Source organism: Merops nubicus, unplaced genomic scaffold (genome assembly GCF_000691845.1).
Source record: "Merops nubicus isolate BGI_N331 unplaced genomic scaffold, ASM69184v1 scaffold13653, whole genome shotgun sequence".
NCBI classification, from domain to species: Eukaryota; Metazoa; Chordata; class Aves; order Coraciiformes; family Meropidae; genus Merops; species Merops nubicus.
This window is the reverse complement of record NW_008598321.1, coordinates 1,352-18,841: the sequence shown is the minus strand read 5'-3', so window position 1 is coordinate 18,841 and position 17,490 is coordinate 1,352. Positions and strand designations below refer to the sequence as shown.

The following is a 17,490-nucleotide window of genomic DNA, read 5'->3' as shown; positions in this document are numbered from 1 at the left end:
CTGATTCCTTGTCCTTTCTCTCACTTTGCCCGTTGGTTTTTTGGGAACTCTTTTGCAGGGGCTATCTGCTCCTCGTGCGTGGCTGCGGAGCCCTGCTCTGCTTCAGACACAGCCACAACTTCAGCAGCCCCTGTCCCCAGGCCACGGGGATCTCCAGCCCCTTCCCCATCCTCCTCCCGTGCCGGAAAGCCACCAGAGATGCCACCCCAGATCCCTGCTGTGGTGGTTTCTCCCCCCACCCCAGAGGCAGCGGGCTCCCTGCAGAACAACTCCCTCCAAAGCGTTTGTTCCACCAGAGCTGTTGCTTTGCAGGGACCTTCCATGGGGAGAACTTCACCAACCCTTCCCAGCAGTGAGGGCACAGCACCCGAACTCACTGGAACAGCCTGGAGACCAGTTAGCAGCTCACCCACCACCTCGGACACCCAGATGCTCAAATTCCACAGGCCCTGTTCCTCCAGCCCCATTTTCTCCATTTCCACATAATTATCTTTCCCAATCCCCGACTTTGGGGCTAATTCAACCGTTCAGCTTGGGATTGTTTTGAATTGCACGAACCATCCCTGTCTGGTCTAGAACCCCCCATTTCAAACCACCCACTCTGTTGTTCCCCTTCTGCAGCTGCTGGGAAAGGTGAACTCCTGCTGCTCAGTGGCTCAGACACGAGCCATGTGGTCTGTCCTTGTGCTCCTGAGCTTTGCCCTTCAGCTGGAGACTCTCCTATGGAGAAGGACTTCCACCTGCCAGTTCCATCAATGGGTCACCTTAAACTTCCCTGGGATCTCCCCAGGGAGGGGACACCCACCAGGAACTGTCTCCTTCCTTCTGTTTCTCCTACCTGCCCACTAAACCTACAATCTTCCACCTGCTAAAAAGTTTCATGAAGACAGGTAATGAGCTTCCTCTCCTCATCTACCTTCAGAGGTCTTGGGGATGAGCTCCCACCAGCTGGCTCTTTCTGGATGGCTGCTGCAGAAGTTGCTGAAGCAGCTCCTGCTTTCCCCCAAAGCATTCACAGCTCTGTTTCACAGAGATCCATCCAGGTTCTTGGTGCTTCCACGGCTCCACCAGGACGAGCCCAGCTCTGGAACCCTCCCACCTCAGACTCACCTTCCCCGTGCTCTCTGGAGAGCTGGCAGGCTCCAGGTGTGCTGCAGGGAGCTCACACCCACCCTGGGCTGAACCTTCTCCTCCAGGGATGGACGCAGCAAAACCATGGGATGTCAGCCACGCAAACTGGCTGTGAGACAACCTCCCCCCCCACACTTCCCAAAATATTGCACCTACTGAGTTGAACCACCTCACTAAACGACTAAAAATAGTGGGTGTTCCATTACTTGAGAGAGAACAGCACAACCCCTCCCATTTCCAGAAGAAAATGTAGAAAACTCCACGGCCAACACCACGCTGCAGCTGCCTTTGCCTCCTCTCTGCTCTCAGCCCTTTGGGGAAGTTGCCACGTCGGGTCCAACGACACCCAGAGAAGCTGCCAGTTGTTATTTTAAGCCCTTTCTGCAAACCTGGTTTGGAGATGTGATGCCTGTGATCTGTTCCAATTTCAGCAGAACTAGCTCACGCTTTTCTCCTTAGATCCTTAATTCCACTCATGATACCAACTTGGCCTGGGTTTTTTTTAACCCGTTTAAACCTTGGGGTTTTTTTTTTAACCTTAGGAGGTCTTTAAGAGCCTTGTGTCCTATTAACAAAGAAAACGGATTATACAGATTAGAGGAGTTCTTTAGCACAACTCCATTTCTCTCCCAAAACACAACAACACACAAAATCCACCTCCCCTGCACACAGGAGAAGGGAGGAGGCACTTGCTGCTTCCATCCCATCCCCTCCAGGTGGTTTCCCCCATTTCCTACCAGGGCTCACTCACAATTCCTTCTGCTGCCTATAATCATTCAGTCCCTGAGCACCCACAGAACCAAGATGCCCCCAAAATGGCCAATACAACCCCTTGTGGGAGTACAGGGAATTAAAGAACCCTCTCCTAGTGCAAAGCAGAGCTGTGACAGCCCGTTAGGCTGTTTTCTGTATGGGGAAACAGTGATATAATTACAGCTGAGTAATTAGAGAATATTTCTTTTTATTTAAGGTGCTCTAGAGCCCGGTCTCTGCAAAGGGCATTTCCCACACCCTGGTTCTGCCTCACGCTGCTCTCGTGCCACCCACACCTACACCCGGCCTGACACTCCCAAGAACAGCTCTGGAACAGCCACTCTCACTCCAGCTGAAGGATGCACAGGCAGAAGTTCCAACACCCCAGAGCTAGAACCTTTCCCCTGCTATAAAGACCATCCTTTTGCAGACCACCCCCCTACAACTGGGACAACTGAACGCATGGGGGGACCCCTCCTCAACAACCCAAACCCCCAGCCTAATTCACAGCACGTTAGCCTAATGCTATAAATGGAACCCAAACTTTAGGAGGAAAAAAAATTACTTTTAAAGAACTCTTGTTGCTCCTCTCATTCTTTTAAGAGCTCAGACTCCTGCTTTCCACACTGCTCTTCAAGCACACGCAAATATCCTGTGAAAAATCCAGGCTTGGAGCACGGCACAGCTTGAGGAAGAATGATAAAGTCCTCACTTGTGTGTGGGAAGGTTTAAGGGAATATTTCAGCACATCAGGAGCTGAATCACTGCATGTAGGTGGAGCCAGACGGATTGACAAGATCTGTAACTTGAAAAATGACCTAAGCCCGAGATCAATCATCTCACAAAGTAGCTGACTGAGGGAACAACACATGGAGACAGCTCAAGGTGACGAGGCTCAATGTCAACATGACAGGCAAAAACTGTATTAGAGGCACATGCTACAACTGACCAACTATTACACAACTCAAAACACAGACGACTGGGATCCTCCCAGCACCAATGGGCCCAGGAGCCTTTTTCCTGTTATCTCTGACTATCACCACCACGTTACTCTAACAGATTTCCCTACTACAGCATATGGAAGAGGCACTTTGGGTGAAGGAAGCTTCTTTTTCATGCGTTAGATTCAGGAGGAATGCAACTTCTAGGTAACAACAACTGAGAAGTCGTGGAGCAGCCACTTGATGTCAATTAAGAATTAATTGCAGATCAGACAAAAGATGAAAGGTAAAAGATGGTCCACGCTGCTTTCAAGTTTTACAGCTCTTCAAGATCACTGAGTTCCATAAAATGTGCTCAGTGGGCTAACACAGGACATAGAACTGGACTCAAATTACAAAGAAAACCAAAGCAATAACTTTTTAGTTATTATCTCCTTCTGAAAGGTCACAGTGGGGGACCTAAAAGGGGCCTACAAGAAAGCTGGGGAGGGACTTTTTACAAGGGCATGTAGTGACAGGATGAGGGGTGATGGCTTCAAACTGGAAGAAAGGAGATTTAGATTAGAAATTAGGAAGTTCTTCACTCTGAGGGTGCTGAGACACTGGCCCAGGTTGCCCAGGGAAGTTGTGAATGCTCCATCCCTGGAGGTGTTCAGGTTGGATGGGGCTCTGAGCAGCCTGGGCTAGTGGGAGGTGTCCCTGCCCACGGCAGAGGGGTTGGAGCAAGATGATCTTTTAAGGTCCCTTCCAACCCCACCCATTCTATGATTTATCAGAAGACCTGTAATTTGCATATGCAAATGAAACCAGATTCCTGCAGCTAAGCAGTTTCAGAGTCTTGCCACTACAGACAAACCTGCTAAGAGATCATTCACTGCTCCTAGTCCAAACTAGTTCCACTTATGACTCTGCAAGGCAAGAAAAAGCCACTAAACAGTAAGAGATCCATGTAAAGACTTCAATATGAACTCACCATTCGTGGTACATCTTATTTATTACTCAGCTACTCAGTACCCAACACCAGATCAGATTGCTAGCCAATAACCAGGATGATTCCAAACTGCAATTCAGTGGGTCACTCTGAAGCTGGAAATGTTTTCCTCTCCTCATTTTCCCAAATGCTTTATCCCTGGAAACATCATTTAGCACACGCTGCTCTGAGCTGCTCTCACACACTCCAGCTCCTCTCGGGGTCACACTCAGGGTAATGGTTTTCCCTCATTAGTTCAAGGGAACAGAGTTGATCCCTGCTAATCTGAGAGCAAATCCAAGTTTTTAGCTCACTACATCCCATGCAGGAGGTTATTTTCTGTGCTGCAGAATTAGTCCCCCACCTTCTCAGAGCTGTTTGTCTGATGATTTAAAGCAGGCAGTTAAAATATGCAACACTGGGAGCCTCGACCAATTGCAAATGAAAAGTCTGTTATGAAGCAGTTCCAGTGTCCACAGAAATTTGTTTCTGGTGTGACAACAGCTGAGAAGATGCATTTTATTTAATAGAGAGTAAGTGGCATCTTCCAAAGGTCTACATTGGCATCTGGACACTTGGAGGTTGTTCTTATGGATGTAATCCCAAATAAATAGGATTTTCTGACTGGAGACTTAATCCTGAAAAACTTAACTTTTTCTTCAGGAAAGAAACATCCTCCTGCCTCTTCTCTAAACATCTCCTGCCTTCTTTTTGAGGACTGGCAGTATCAGTCTAGATAGAATGGGCTCTCTTTAAAGGAAGATAAAAAGGACGTGACTCAGAAGTGCTGGAAGATTAGTTACCCTTTCAGACGTTCTGCTTTATCTACCTCCTGCAAAGTAGTAAAGAATAGGAGTGGGATAAAATCCCAACCCCAAGCAACTAGGTGTAGAGTCAGAAGATCTGAGTGTGGAGGTAGGTTATCAGACCCCTGGAACAGATCCTAACAGGAGACAGCAACAAATCCAGGTGTAAAAGACGTGGCCACGCTTCCTTTAAGTGCAAGACTTTGCATTTGAGGTCCCAGAGCCTCTTGATATTTGCAGCAGCTGCTCTGAACCTGTAATGTGCTGCTGGGGAGCCTGGAAGGAACCACCAGGCTGGGCACTGTCCTGTCAGCCGGAAGAGCTGCCACAGGGACACGTGGCTAAAACACCTTCCCAGGTACAGAAGTGTCACATTTGCCACAGTTCAATGGCAAATAGGAGGGATAAAAGGCAAGAATTTATTTCATAATGATTGTAATCTTAAAAGAACAATCAGAAGTTGATAAGCAGGAGCCAAGACAAAGAAAGACAGGGACAAGTGATTGTTACATCAGGGAATTTAAGGATAGAAGATTAGAAGTGACATCAACAACAGAAATAAGCCTTGAAAAGCTTGTCAAAGAATCATTGAGGTTGGAAAAGTGCTGGAAGATCATCAAGTCCAACCATCAACCCAACCCTACCATGACCACTAAACCATGTCCTCAAGTGCCACGTCCACATATTGTCTAAGCCCCTCCAGGGCTGGGGACTCCAGCACCTCCCTGGGCAGCCTGGGCCAACCCCTCACCACTCTGCCAGTCAAATTCTTCCTCATATCCAACTGAATCTTCCCCTGGTGCAACTTCAGCCCGTTGCCTCTCATCCTATTTCCAACCCCCACCTTACTCCAGCCCCCTGTCAGAGAGCAGCAAGGTCTCCCTTGAGCCTCCTCTTCCCCAGACTAAACCCCAGTTCCCTCAGCCTCAGAAGACACGTTCTCCAGACCCCTCAAACTGTTCTCAAGGACAAAGTCTTGATCTGGGGAGACCAGTATGGGTACAGAACACCGAGTGCAGGGCCAGAGGGACCCTCTGAACATCCAGTAGCATCAGTGGGTTTAAAGTCTTTTGAAAATACCTGGGTGCAGCCTCGAGCTGTGCAGCCAGGTGCCTTTCACAGGACTGGAACAGGTACTGCTTTGACACAACGGAACTTTTGAGTAAGAGGAGAGCTTGCTGCCACTCCCCTCTAATTCCTCACCTTACCCCAGCCAGCTTGGACAAGATCAGTTTTTAGCAACAGGGCTGCAAAAGAAATGCCAATTTTTTTCCCCATTTTTTTTTTTTTTAAACCTTTGCTCGTAGTATTCAACATCTTCTTACTGGATAGGAAAGAGCAGTAGGACAGTCTTAAGAGCTATAAAGAAGCCAAATTAGCTCAACCAGCAGCTGACAAACCCAGGCTGATAAGCAGCTTTCACTCAGCAGAGTCTGTCTTGCACCCAGTGTGTGCTTTCAGTTCCCACAGTAACTAAAACGTGTTTGATTGGTGAAAGCACAGTTCAGATTTGGGAAGTTCACTTCAGTTAACCTCCCCTTCACTCGGGCAGCAGAACAAGAGAGGTGCCCTTATTCATGAACCCCAGCTGATGCTTTTGATGTAATAATATCACCAGGAAACAACTGGCAGCCTCCACACGTGGGGTTTTAACATTCCCAGGGTCCAGCCATGTCATTCCTCACTCTTCTGCCTTCCTGATGTGCTCGGTTTACAAGTCAGTAAACTCCTCCCCTTCCTTGCTCAACAGCCAGTTCAGCAAGTCCAATTGCAGAGGTGAATCAAGCTTTTTCCTGGGCAGAAGCACCTCCAAAAGCTCTGCAGGCCAAATCCAGACTGCACCAACATTCATGCAAATTCGTGATTTTTTTTATTGGCACAAAATTTTATCCAAGTAGAATTCAGTAAAAATAACACTGGTCATACAAACAGGGACCTAATCACATTCCCTTGAACTTTGTTTAGTCTTGGAAACAAAGCAGAGAAAAGGAAAAAAAAATGAGCTATCTTCATGGAACAGCTCCAATACACTTTGCATGAGATAAAATCAGAAGTTTTAAGGAACAAGGAGTCTCTTTTTACAAAGTTACCTTTGCAGAGTAAAACACATTTTGAGAGTTTTCACCCTATCTACCAGCATCAAGGAAACCAGTCCATTCCCCCCTCCCCTCCTCCAACCAGTGCCCTCTAGAATTTAGGCAGGCTGCTGTTTCCAGATAAAACAAGAAAAACCTGACTGAGCATGACACAGCATAAGAAATGGAGCTTTTGTGAACTCAGGTGCTATGTATCCAAAATGACACAGGCTAGAGGAAAAAAAAAGATGCACAAACCTCAGTTGCACCAGGCAAGATCCTCCCCCTCAGTGAAGCTGCATCAGGCCTATTAAAATATGCTTAAATATTATCTCCAAAGAGGATTAAAGTGTATCAGTGTAATTATCTGTCCACAGAGCTTGGTGCTATTGTTTGAGCAGAAAATGATTTAAGTGCTTACTGGTGGAAATGGTGTGCAGGGCAAGCCTCAGGCTACTTCCCACTGCAGCTCTGTCTTCCATTTCTATTTGTGGGCAACAGAAAGCTGCTGTTGCCATCGATGGAGAGAACCACCAGTTTCAAAAGCATCCCATAATACTTCTCCAAGCAGATGGACTTGATTTCAGAAGGAACAAGGGACACCACCACTGCTCATAAGTACTCCTGTAACAACTGCTGTGTATCAAAGAAAGGTGAGTCTTGCCCAAATTCCAGTTGATTATTCTTTACTAATCATCTGCTTATTAAGACATACCTCAATTAACAACCTCTCTCTTCAGCCTGGGGATACATCCAGTGATGGCAGAGCACTATATGCCCATTAGTCCATGGCAGTAGGCTGTGATAAGAGAAACTAATCCAGTTATTCTTGCAGCAACATGAGGAAGACATCAGGCTCCTTTAAAAGGTATATTTTATTTACTTACCTGTCTTGGTAAGCAGGTAAAGTTATTTAAAGTTTCTTTGGATGTTAGAAGAGTCCTGGGCCCCTTTTTGGTACTTTGAACAATCAACTCCTCCATACAAATGAAAATATTAATAAGCTTTTTAAAGGGCTGAAGGAAAGAGAGCTGGGCAGGGAAAGCAAAGTGGTGAAAACAAAAGAGCTGGCACACAAGCTGGCAGGAATTTCAACTTGACATTCAGCATATCAAAATCTTAGTATCAACATCTCAGTCATGTAAGTTCTGGTGCTACATATGCTTACAATGTATTTAGATTCAAATAAAAGTAAATAAAGGCATCACTAGATACTAAATAAGTCAGGAAAGATTGCCAAGATCAAAAGAACACCTCTAGTAGGGGTTATCAGCTGTGAGAGTTGAGATGCAAAGGCCCAAGTCAGCAACTTTCCCCTTCAATGGGACACCCTGGCAGCCTCTCACCCAGGGAGGAGGACACAGGAAGACTTGGCAGCAAGAACCAACTGGTTTTCCACGAGTTCCTCTCTGTGTGCCCCTCTGCTGGGTCCCAAATATCAAGATACAAATCTCAGAATGGAACCCACAACAAAAAGGCAAGAGCACCTCCACTGAAATAACTGGAAGGGGCATGGCACAAAAACTCCAGGTAGGGGCTTGATGCAGACTGGAAGAATCTCTGCTTTGTGAGAAACATTTAATTCCACACAATGAATTACAAGAGGACAGATTTACAGAGTAATAACCATAACAGACTGTTCAAAAAGGAAGATGATTTTCACTGGCTGCAGTACCAGCTAAGGTTCCCCAAAGCAATACCTGGTAGAGCAGTAGAAAAGTACAATTCAGTCTTCTTGCAGTACTCCAAATGAGCAGTATCAAAGAATTTTGTATTTTCAAATCTTTAAGAAAAGAGTCAATACAGTATCAATCACTTTGGCATGGGATATTTTCCAAGGAGCTTAAAACCTCTTCAGATCACTAAGCTGAACTACTTCCCAGGCAACTCCCTGGTCCCTCGCTGTCACTGCTCATCATTCTTCCATGATAAAGGCTCTGGGAGCTACTTTCTTCCCCAAGTTTTGGGATACCAAGAACCTGTACAATTGGTTAGTGGCACAACATTAAATCTACCACTTCATACTGTACTCTCAGCTGAGATGTCCATGCATGAATTATGCCCTAAGACTAAAATAACTTTTCCAACCTAGTCAATGCATTGTCCGAGCTATAAACTCTCATCTTCCTCCCCTCTCCCTATCCTCCCTACCCAGATAAATCCATTTTTAGCTAAAATTCACCCCAATATGCTCACAGGTGTACTAGAAGAGACTGAGGAATCAATCAAGGTACCCACGGTGAAGCCAAATACTTATAAACACATTAAGGCAGGTTTCACATCATTTCATTTTTGGACACAAAAATGCTGGTCACTTCACTGCACATGCAAATAAGAAAGATTTAATACTTAATAAAAAGCTTTAAATTTGTTTTTTTAGATATCAATTATAGAAAAATCAACCTTTTTTTTTTCCTTTCTTGTTTTAAAAGAGGTCAGAACATTACTGCACAGGAAAGCAGATGTGTAGACACACCTATTGGAATGGATCCCCTTCCCTCCACACACGCAGAAACAGAGGTCAGGTTCTTGGCACCAGAAGAGAAAGGAGGAAATTTTCCTCATTGTCAGTCAGAAATGAGTCATCCTTCCATTCTGAGTTGAGTTGAGAAGGTCCTTCTGACCAGACTTCAACCAAAGCAAAATATACCACAGAGCAGGTATATCTATCTTCAAAACTCTTGTTTGGCTCTGCTCAGACACACACACACACACAACTCTGCATCACAAACGTGCATGGGAGTGTGGTCAGTGTGGTGCTGGAACTAACTACAAAACCCACTGCCATTGATGGAAGGTTAATTCCTCAAGTGTAACTGCCCCTATGGATCAAAACCTCAGGTGGAAGAGGCACTGGCAGTTCATCTCTGAGAAGACACTTCCAAGACCAATGTGGTCTTGCGAAGAGAAGGAAATTCAGTGACCTGGAGGGGCACGTGGAATGACAATCCACAACCTCCAGTGACCTCCCTACAGTCTGGTACAAACAGGCAGCCTACAGCAGAGCAGCCAAGGAGTGAAACAGCATCTCTCACACTTGTGTAGAGAGAAGATTGTTTCCACGGGTCATTGGTAAAAGTACTTGGATAGAAAAAGCTTAAAAAAATGTATCCTCTATCACTGACCCACAACAATAACAAAAAAAAAAGGACAGGAAATTTGGTTCCTAGTATTTTCCCCTCCCACCATTTTATATTCCTTTATTCCCTCCCACCCAATTACCCTACCCCTTTAGAAAAAAAGGAAGGGGAGTAGAGTTTTGTCAAGTTCCATCTTCAAAACTCCCCAGCAACTGAAGAACCATCAGCTTCTCGACGTTTCCTGAAGTGGAGATCAAAATGCTCACAGGTACAGGTGGATTGTTGGTGCAATTCACTCGGCAGACACTCTTGGCTTTGTAAATAGTTGTGCTGACCCTGCTGATAGGGTTTATACTGGGAATTCTTAGATGGAACTCCCTAGAAGAAAGAAAAAAAAGACCTTTTAAGTCAGTAAGAACTTTGTCCATCTGCCCAGCCAATGAGCCCCTAAAAGAACAAAGCACCATGGCCATAACATTTCCATTTATCTCCTGTTTTTACACCTACAGCAGACAGTTGGTTTTAGTTCTTTGCTGTTGCCAGACCTTTGTAGTAGAAAGGAATGCATGATATTCACTGTCCAAATAAAGCTACTGTCAGTGATGGGGTAAAGCAGGAGAATGTAGAGAGATATCAGATGGTATCTCCCAAAGGCCAAAGAGATTTCATGTTATAATCAACCTTCCAGCTTGAAGGATTGCCCAACACAAATCACTCTTCCTTCTACCTGAAATACAGCTGCCACTCCCTCCAAAGGGGCTCTTTGTTTGCTATTCACCCTAAAATTTCCCTTTTTTCCCCCTCCACATTCTTGATTCTTGCCTCTTGGGCTCCCAGTGTACATCACAAAGCACTCAGTGTATTGTCTATCCTACTTCAGTGCCAGAACATCAACTGTTTTTAGAGGCTAAAACTTAAAAATGATCAAAATGAAAATCAGTGAGTTCTGTTTTATCTCACTGCTTGAGCATCACTGACAGTACAGGTGGTGCTGCTGCCCAAGGATACATCAGAGAGACCTGGGAGGGAAAAAGCTGCTGCATGGCATGGGGGCACCCTCCCCAAACTACAACATTTAAGGGAACTCCTGTTGCTGTATCTTCATTTGGCCTTACAGAACTTTCCTCTTGATTGCTATACAGTAGTGCTGCTGCATTATTCAGAGTTATTTTATTTTTTTAAAGAAAAGCTAGTTAAAACCTTAAATTTAAAATTCCAGTGCACGAGTACAAGCCAGAGACACCCTTGAAAGCAAGAAGCCAGCCCTTTGTGAAAGCTTTTAAGGGATGTATCATGTGAAGTCACATTTCTGTGAATCCTGTCATTACTACTGCTACAGCATCTTAAACTTTTCTGATGTTTCCAGATTTTGAATGCAAACATTCTCTCTGTTACTTGCAGTTTATCAGTTCCCACCACATAAAAAGTTTTTTGGGTAAACTTCCCTCTTTTGATGGTCAGGTTATCTTCCTGCCTATCATAGGAAGTTAAGAAATAAGTAGAGGGAAAAACTGACATCACAAGACAAGGACATTTTTAAGAACTGATCCATTTTGCAGACAGAATCCTCCAAGTGCTCACGTGCATGTTCTGTGGATACATTTAACCCATCTGACACAGGCACAAGGCCCAGCACAGTCCCCCACAATGTAAGCACTCACCAGACCACACACACACCCCCAAAATACAGGATTTCCTCCTGGAAATAGGGCCACTACCCCTTTAAAAGTGCATGCTAAAAAGCAAAGATTTATCAACACAGAGTAACATTCCCACTGAAAACACTTCTGCTTTCAATTAAGTAGAGCTAAGGTGAGGCAGGATGCTGTCACATTACCTGGACTATACATTCTCCATCTCCTGGTCATGGTCCTGGTCCTCCTCTTCCTCTTCCTCCTCTCCTTCTTCCTCACCTCCTACTTTCTCTGAAGGAGCTTCCCCATCTCTTGCTATTTCCTCGACGTGGGCAAGCATGTCAGCCATCAGGGCTTCCTCCAGCCTCTTCCTCACCTGCTGCACCAGCTCCTCTTGCTTCCTGCCACAGATCAATTAACACTGACATTAATCCTCAAATGCCTCTTTCAAGGCAACTTTAAATCCCTCACACATGAGGCTGGGCAGACAAGCATGGCTTTGAAAAAGCCCCTGCAAGAACCACACAGGGAAAAAATAAATTGCCTGGCATTATACTTTCAGGGAAGAGGAAAGAAACACTTTAAAAAGCTGCCCAGTGTCTTCTCTTAAAAGTTCTTAGTATTGATTATACCATTTTTAATTCTGGTTGAAATTTGCCTCATCTAGCAGCTGACTGAAGACTCTTTAATTCCTAGTACTAATTTAATCAAGAAATCAGCCTCCCCTGCTCAGATTTCCCAAAATGACACTGGAGAAAATTAAGCTTCTGACCATTTCAATCTTTTGGCTTATTCTATTTTTTTTTTTGAGTCACCACCTTAAATTTTACAGCTCCTTTTCTCTCCAAGTCATAGTCAAGATGTGAACAAAACTCAAAGGCCTCATGGGGCTCCTGTTTCATCTCAGCCACAGGAACTCATGAAGTCCTGAACAGACCATTTTTTCCTGGGCATTCATGTACAAATCAAGTACAAAATTCTGTGATTTAAAAAGATTTGTCAGTCACAACAAGTACCACCTTTAATTGCTGCTAATTAATGCAATGTAGCACCATTTCAGGCCCATGTCTTTGGTATATTTAGTTCTCTATCAAGTGCTTAACACTGAATTTGACCAGTCTTGATTTAGTAATGTAATTCATTAGTGAAATCAGCTATACCTAAATAAATTCCATCCTGTTGGCTGCCACCACAGCTGTTAGTGCTTTTATTTGCTCCTGTGCTGACACAGGGTGAAGTGAAGTGAATCCAATTCCACTGTGCAGGATTTCTCCAATCCCTTCTTTGCTCAGAGGTGCCTTAATCAAGGTTACTCCAAATTCGACACCTTTTTCAATAAAAGGAGATGTAGTCTGACATGAGAAACAAAGAAGAACCTGACATCTCAGAGAGCTGAGCATGCTCAAAATGAAAAAATAATGAGCTTTAAGTACATGCCTCTGTGTGTAGCAATTTTTTTTCTGCTATACTGTTAAAGAAAGATTAAAATGAATTCAACAAGCCACAGTGCTCCATCAGACATTTAAACTTGCCATGGAAAGTAAAAAAAAAACAAGGGGAGGGAACCCAGCACTGTTTTAGCAGAAGAAACCTTGTTCCAATTTGAACTGAGTGATACATGGATTGAGTGCATCCTCAGGGAGTCTGCAGATGACACCAAGCTCTGTGGTACATGTATGCTGGAGGGAAGGGATCCATCCAGAAGGACTTTGACAGGCTGGAGAAGTGGGCCCAGGCCAACCTCATGAAGATCAACAAGGCCAAGTGCAAGTTCCTGCACCTGGGTCAGGGCAATCCCAAGCACAAAGAGCAGCCCAGAAAGCTCCAACCCTATCCTGGGCTGCAGCAGAAGCAGCAGGGCCAGCAAGCTGAAGGAGGTGATTCTGCCCCCCTACTCTGCCCTGCCCCACCTGGAGTCCTGTGTCCAGGTCTGGAGCTCCCAACACAAGGAGGACATGGACCTGTTGAAGCAGGTCCAGGAGACCACAAAGCTGATCCAAGGACTGGAATCCCTCTGCTGGGAGGCCAGCCTGAGAGCTGGGGTTGTTCAGTCTGGAGAAGGCTCCAGGGAGAACTTACTGAGGCCTTCCAGCATCTGAAAGGGGCCTACAAGAAAGCTGGGGAGGGACATTTTACAAGGGTGGGTAGTGACAGGATGAGGGGGAATAGACTGGAAAAGGGGAGATTTTGATTAGAAATGAAGTTCTTCACTCTGAGGATGGGGAGACACTGGCCCAGGTTGCCCAGGGAAGCTGTGGATGCTCCATCCCTGGAGGTGTTCAGGATCAGGCTGGATGGGACTTGGAGCAACCTGGTGTGGTGGGAGGTGTCCCTGCCCATGGCAGAGGGGGTGGAACCAGATGATCTTTAAGGTCCCTTCCAACCCAACCCATTCTGTGATTTCTAGTTAATACCTAATATCTTCATCTGTCACCATGAATGCTTTGCAGAGGGGCTGTGAGGTGTTGAGCCAGACTCCAGGGTTCTTCTCCACAGCAGCAGACAGCTGGCCAGTGATGGGCATGGTGCTAGTGTGCAGAGCACTAGCTATGGCAGAGAGAAGGGTTTCATCAGTGCAGCCAGGTCCAACCCCTGCCAGTGGGAGGAAAAACCAATCATCAACACTGCACAAGACAAAGAGCAGCAAATCAGGACAACAGGCAGCATGTAAACTTGAATGACAAAGGACAGACTGTCATTTAGGAAGCTAACACAACATAAACCTCAGTCCTAAACACTTCTAACAGCACCTGCACAACTCTCTCCAAGGTTATTTCAACCAAATTTAAACATAAAAACCCCACCAACCCAAACTGGGAATGGAAGCTGGTTCCGTTCTGCTTCTGGAAAATGAACAATAAAAAGACCAAATAGCTTTGCTTCAGTATCTCCTCTGGACAGAAGGGCACTGAGCCTTCCAGCCAGAGCACTAACAGCTCCTTGGTTCACAGCACTAAGGAGTGCTGCAGAACCAAGAGGTCAAACACAAAACCTTCTGATTGGGATCAAAATGCCACCCGTGGAGGTAAGGGCAGACTCTGATTACCTTGTAAACCTTTTGGAAGGTCCATTGTTTTCACCAGCTCCTCTGCAATGTCAAAAGCACTCAGTCCACTTAATTTCTTCTCCCAGAAGAGCTGACATCAAAGAAAGTGTTTATTGGCACAAAACAGAAACGGAATTGACAACTGCACAAAGCACCTGCCTGCTGTCTGGGGAGGGAAGAACAGCTCTGCAGCCAGGGCTGGTGGATTGACCACAGGAGGGATTCTCCTGAGAGCTGGGAACAACCCCCCACCACCAACCAGACCCACAGCCACCCTGTCCTGCCTTGCTGCCTTGCAAAGGGACTGGTATTTCACTGCTTCTGAGCTGGAAGAGCAAGGCAAGGCTTGCTGGCTTCCAGGGAAGCACACATTGTGTGGGACAGAGATTTTTTCACACTCCTCTTCCTCTTCTGCCATCTCACACATAGCATGGAAGTCAGGAAATTAAAGATCTGCACCCATGCTCTTCCCATTATTTTATTCCTCTCCAGCAGTTTGAGAACAACCCTGTCCAGTCCTTTGCTGGATTTGGAATCATGAGTTCTCCTCAAGGTTAAGCACACATGAAGGCTGGGTGGGAAGTCAGATCCACCAAGATCCACCTTCAACTCTCCATCTAGGTGTCTAAGGATGATCCATGAATAGCTGGAGTACCATTTGTCTTGCAAGAAATTTCATCTAGGTTTTGAGAAACTAAGAATTTACCCCCAACACTCTACACATCCCCTTATATTTTAAGCTTATATTTTAAAGCTGTAATTTAATAGACTCTTAGATTTATAATTCAGTGAAAGACATGAGAAACAGCAAATTTGCCCTATTCTATGCTGTATGAAAGAAAATAGATAAAACAATGTGTATATATATTATACATACAGCATATACATTTTTTTTAATAAATACACAAACCTCTCTAAAGGACCCTCTCAGAAAACAGACTCCAGTGTTGCCACAGAAAAAGGAGTACATAAAGAACTGCACAGGTCCACTGACAGTGTCTGTGTGTCCCAGGCTGCTCCCACAGCATTCTCCTCCACAACAGGGATGCAAATCTACCCAGCTCCAAGCTTTGCATATCAACATCATCTCTTTAGTGTCCTCTTATGACCTCAGGAAGCCATGCTAAAACCCTCCAACCTTTTTAAAACACCACCAATAAAACCAACCCAACCCCATTTCAAACAGAACCTCACACACTTCAGAAAGGTAGTTTATATGTTTGTGGAAAAGGCTTTTGATTAGAAAGGTGGGGAACTTTTCAATAAAATTTAAAAATATCTTGTAATAATTTTTCTTATTGGAATGGTATGTTTTAATTCCATCAGACCTGCAAGAGTTTAAAACACACTGGGTTTGACAGCACCTGAACAGAGTAATCATAGAACGATAGAATTGTTTTGGTTGGAAAAGACCTTTAAGAAGATAAAGTCCAACCATTAACTGAACTCCACCAAGTCCACCACTGCCCCGTGTCCCTCACCCCACATCTCCACGGCTTGGAAACCCCTCCAGGGGTGGGGACTCCACCACTGCCCTGGGCAGCCTGGCACAGCCCTGGGCAACCCTCCAGGCCAAGAAATTGTTCCTCAGGGACAACCTCAACCTCCCCTGGGGCAACTTGAGGCCGTTTCCTCTTGTCCTGTCCCTTGTTCCTTGGGAGCAGAGCCCGACCCCCCCCTGGCTCCAGGCTCCTGTCAGGAGCTGTGCAGAGCCAGAAGGTCTCCCCTGAGCCTCCTTTGCTCCAGGCTCAGCACCCCCAGCTCCCTCAGCTGCTCCTCCCCACACTTGGCCTCTAGACCCTTCCCCAGCAGCTTCGTTGCCCTTCTCTGGCCACACTCCAGCCCCTCAAGGTCCCTCTTGGAGTGAGGGGCCCAAAACTGCCCCCAGGATCTGAGGTGTGGCCACCCCAGTGCCAAATCCAGGGGGTTGATCCCTGCCCTGGCTAATGAAGCTGAACATTTAGTTTGCAAAAGTTACAAAGGTGGACTCACTACAGGAAAGGATCCACAGGATCCCTGGCATGAGCTCTGCAGAGGCACCAGGCTGATCTTACCAGTGCTCAGCTTCAAAGCTACCCTTATCCCAGGCACACATTTTGCATCTTTTCACTAGATCAAATCAAGCTGAAAGATCTCCTTTAATTTTGGTGCATTCTCTTGTTTGCCAATACACAGTATGATAAGAAAGACATTTTGATTTGGTGTTAATAATGACATCCCATGTGAATTTATGGCCTTGTTCACACAGGTAGAGAGAATTACTAATGACATATGATGTGACAAAAAGGCCCATGCTGGGGGTACAATCACAAACCTGCTGTACTGATCAAGAATTTCTGCAAACAGAGCTCTTAAATAATTGGCACTTTTGGCAATTACAACACAAGTGCCCCAAAAGGGGTTATGATGTCTGCCTAAATTTGTAGGTATTATTTCAGCATTAAGGAAGCAGAGGTGTAACTACAGCAGACCTGTAACCTAACTGGATTGCAATCTTACCTACATGCTGGAGATGGGTTTTGTTCTGAATTTAAAGCTAGGAGCACTGTAACTTATCATTTATGAAACATCAGAGACTTCAAACTGCCACAGACTGTTTGTTCAGCATCACAAAGTGTGGTTTATTCTAGGACCCTCCCAGCAGCAAAACCAGGAGTTTCTTCATTCTGGAGAAGGCTGCCCTGAGCCAGGAGCCTCACCTGCCTGGGCTGGTCCACAGCCTTCTGAGGGTCACTCTTCACCTTATTGCTGGGGTGGTTTGTGATCTTTGTGACAGGCTGCTTGAAGATGGAGGCTGTCTGTCGGACAGGCAGGGCTGTGTTCAAATCAGGCTTGCCCTAAAAATTACAAACAAAAGGAAGGGAAAAAGATGACAAAAATCTTTGCCGTTTGCTAAAGTGCTGCTACAGCCCTAAAGATGGACAGCAGGGAGAAGAAGAGTTCATGGACTTCAGAACTTGTCTGATCTCAGGCTAGAGGAGTTAGACTGCTAAAAATGGACAACTAAATGCAAATCTTGCTTTACAAATCAAAGTTACACTTTTTTTTTCACTC

At 45.5% G+C, this 17,490-nt stretch overlaps 1 protein-coding gene across 1 annotated transcript; it reads right to left on the bottom strand.

Moving 5' to 3' along the window:
* Positions 1 to 11,598: 11,598 nt before the first annotated feature.
* MBD3 (methyl-CpG binding domain protein 3) lies at positions 11,599 to 17,273 on the bottom strand (the record flags this gene model as incomplete). Its single annotated transcript, XM_008937012.1, has 4 exons — positions 11,599 to 11,791; positions 13,805 to 13,982; positions 14,437 to 14,527; positions 17,136 to 17,273. Coding segments are annotated over 4 exons (600 nt in total), but the record flags the coding sequence as incomplete, so codon positions are not given.
* Positions 17,274 to 17,490: the final 217 nt, after the last annotated feature.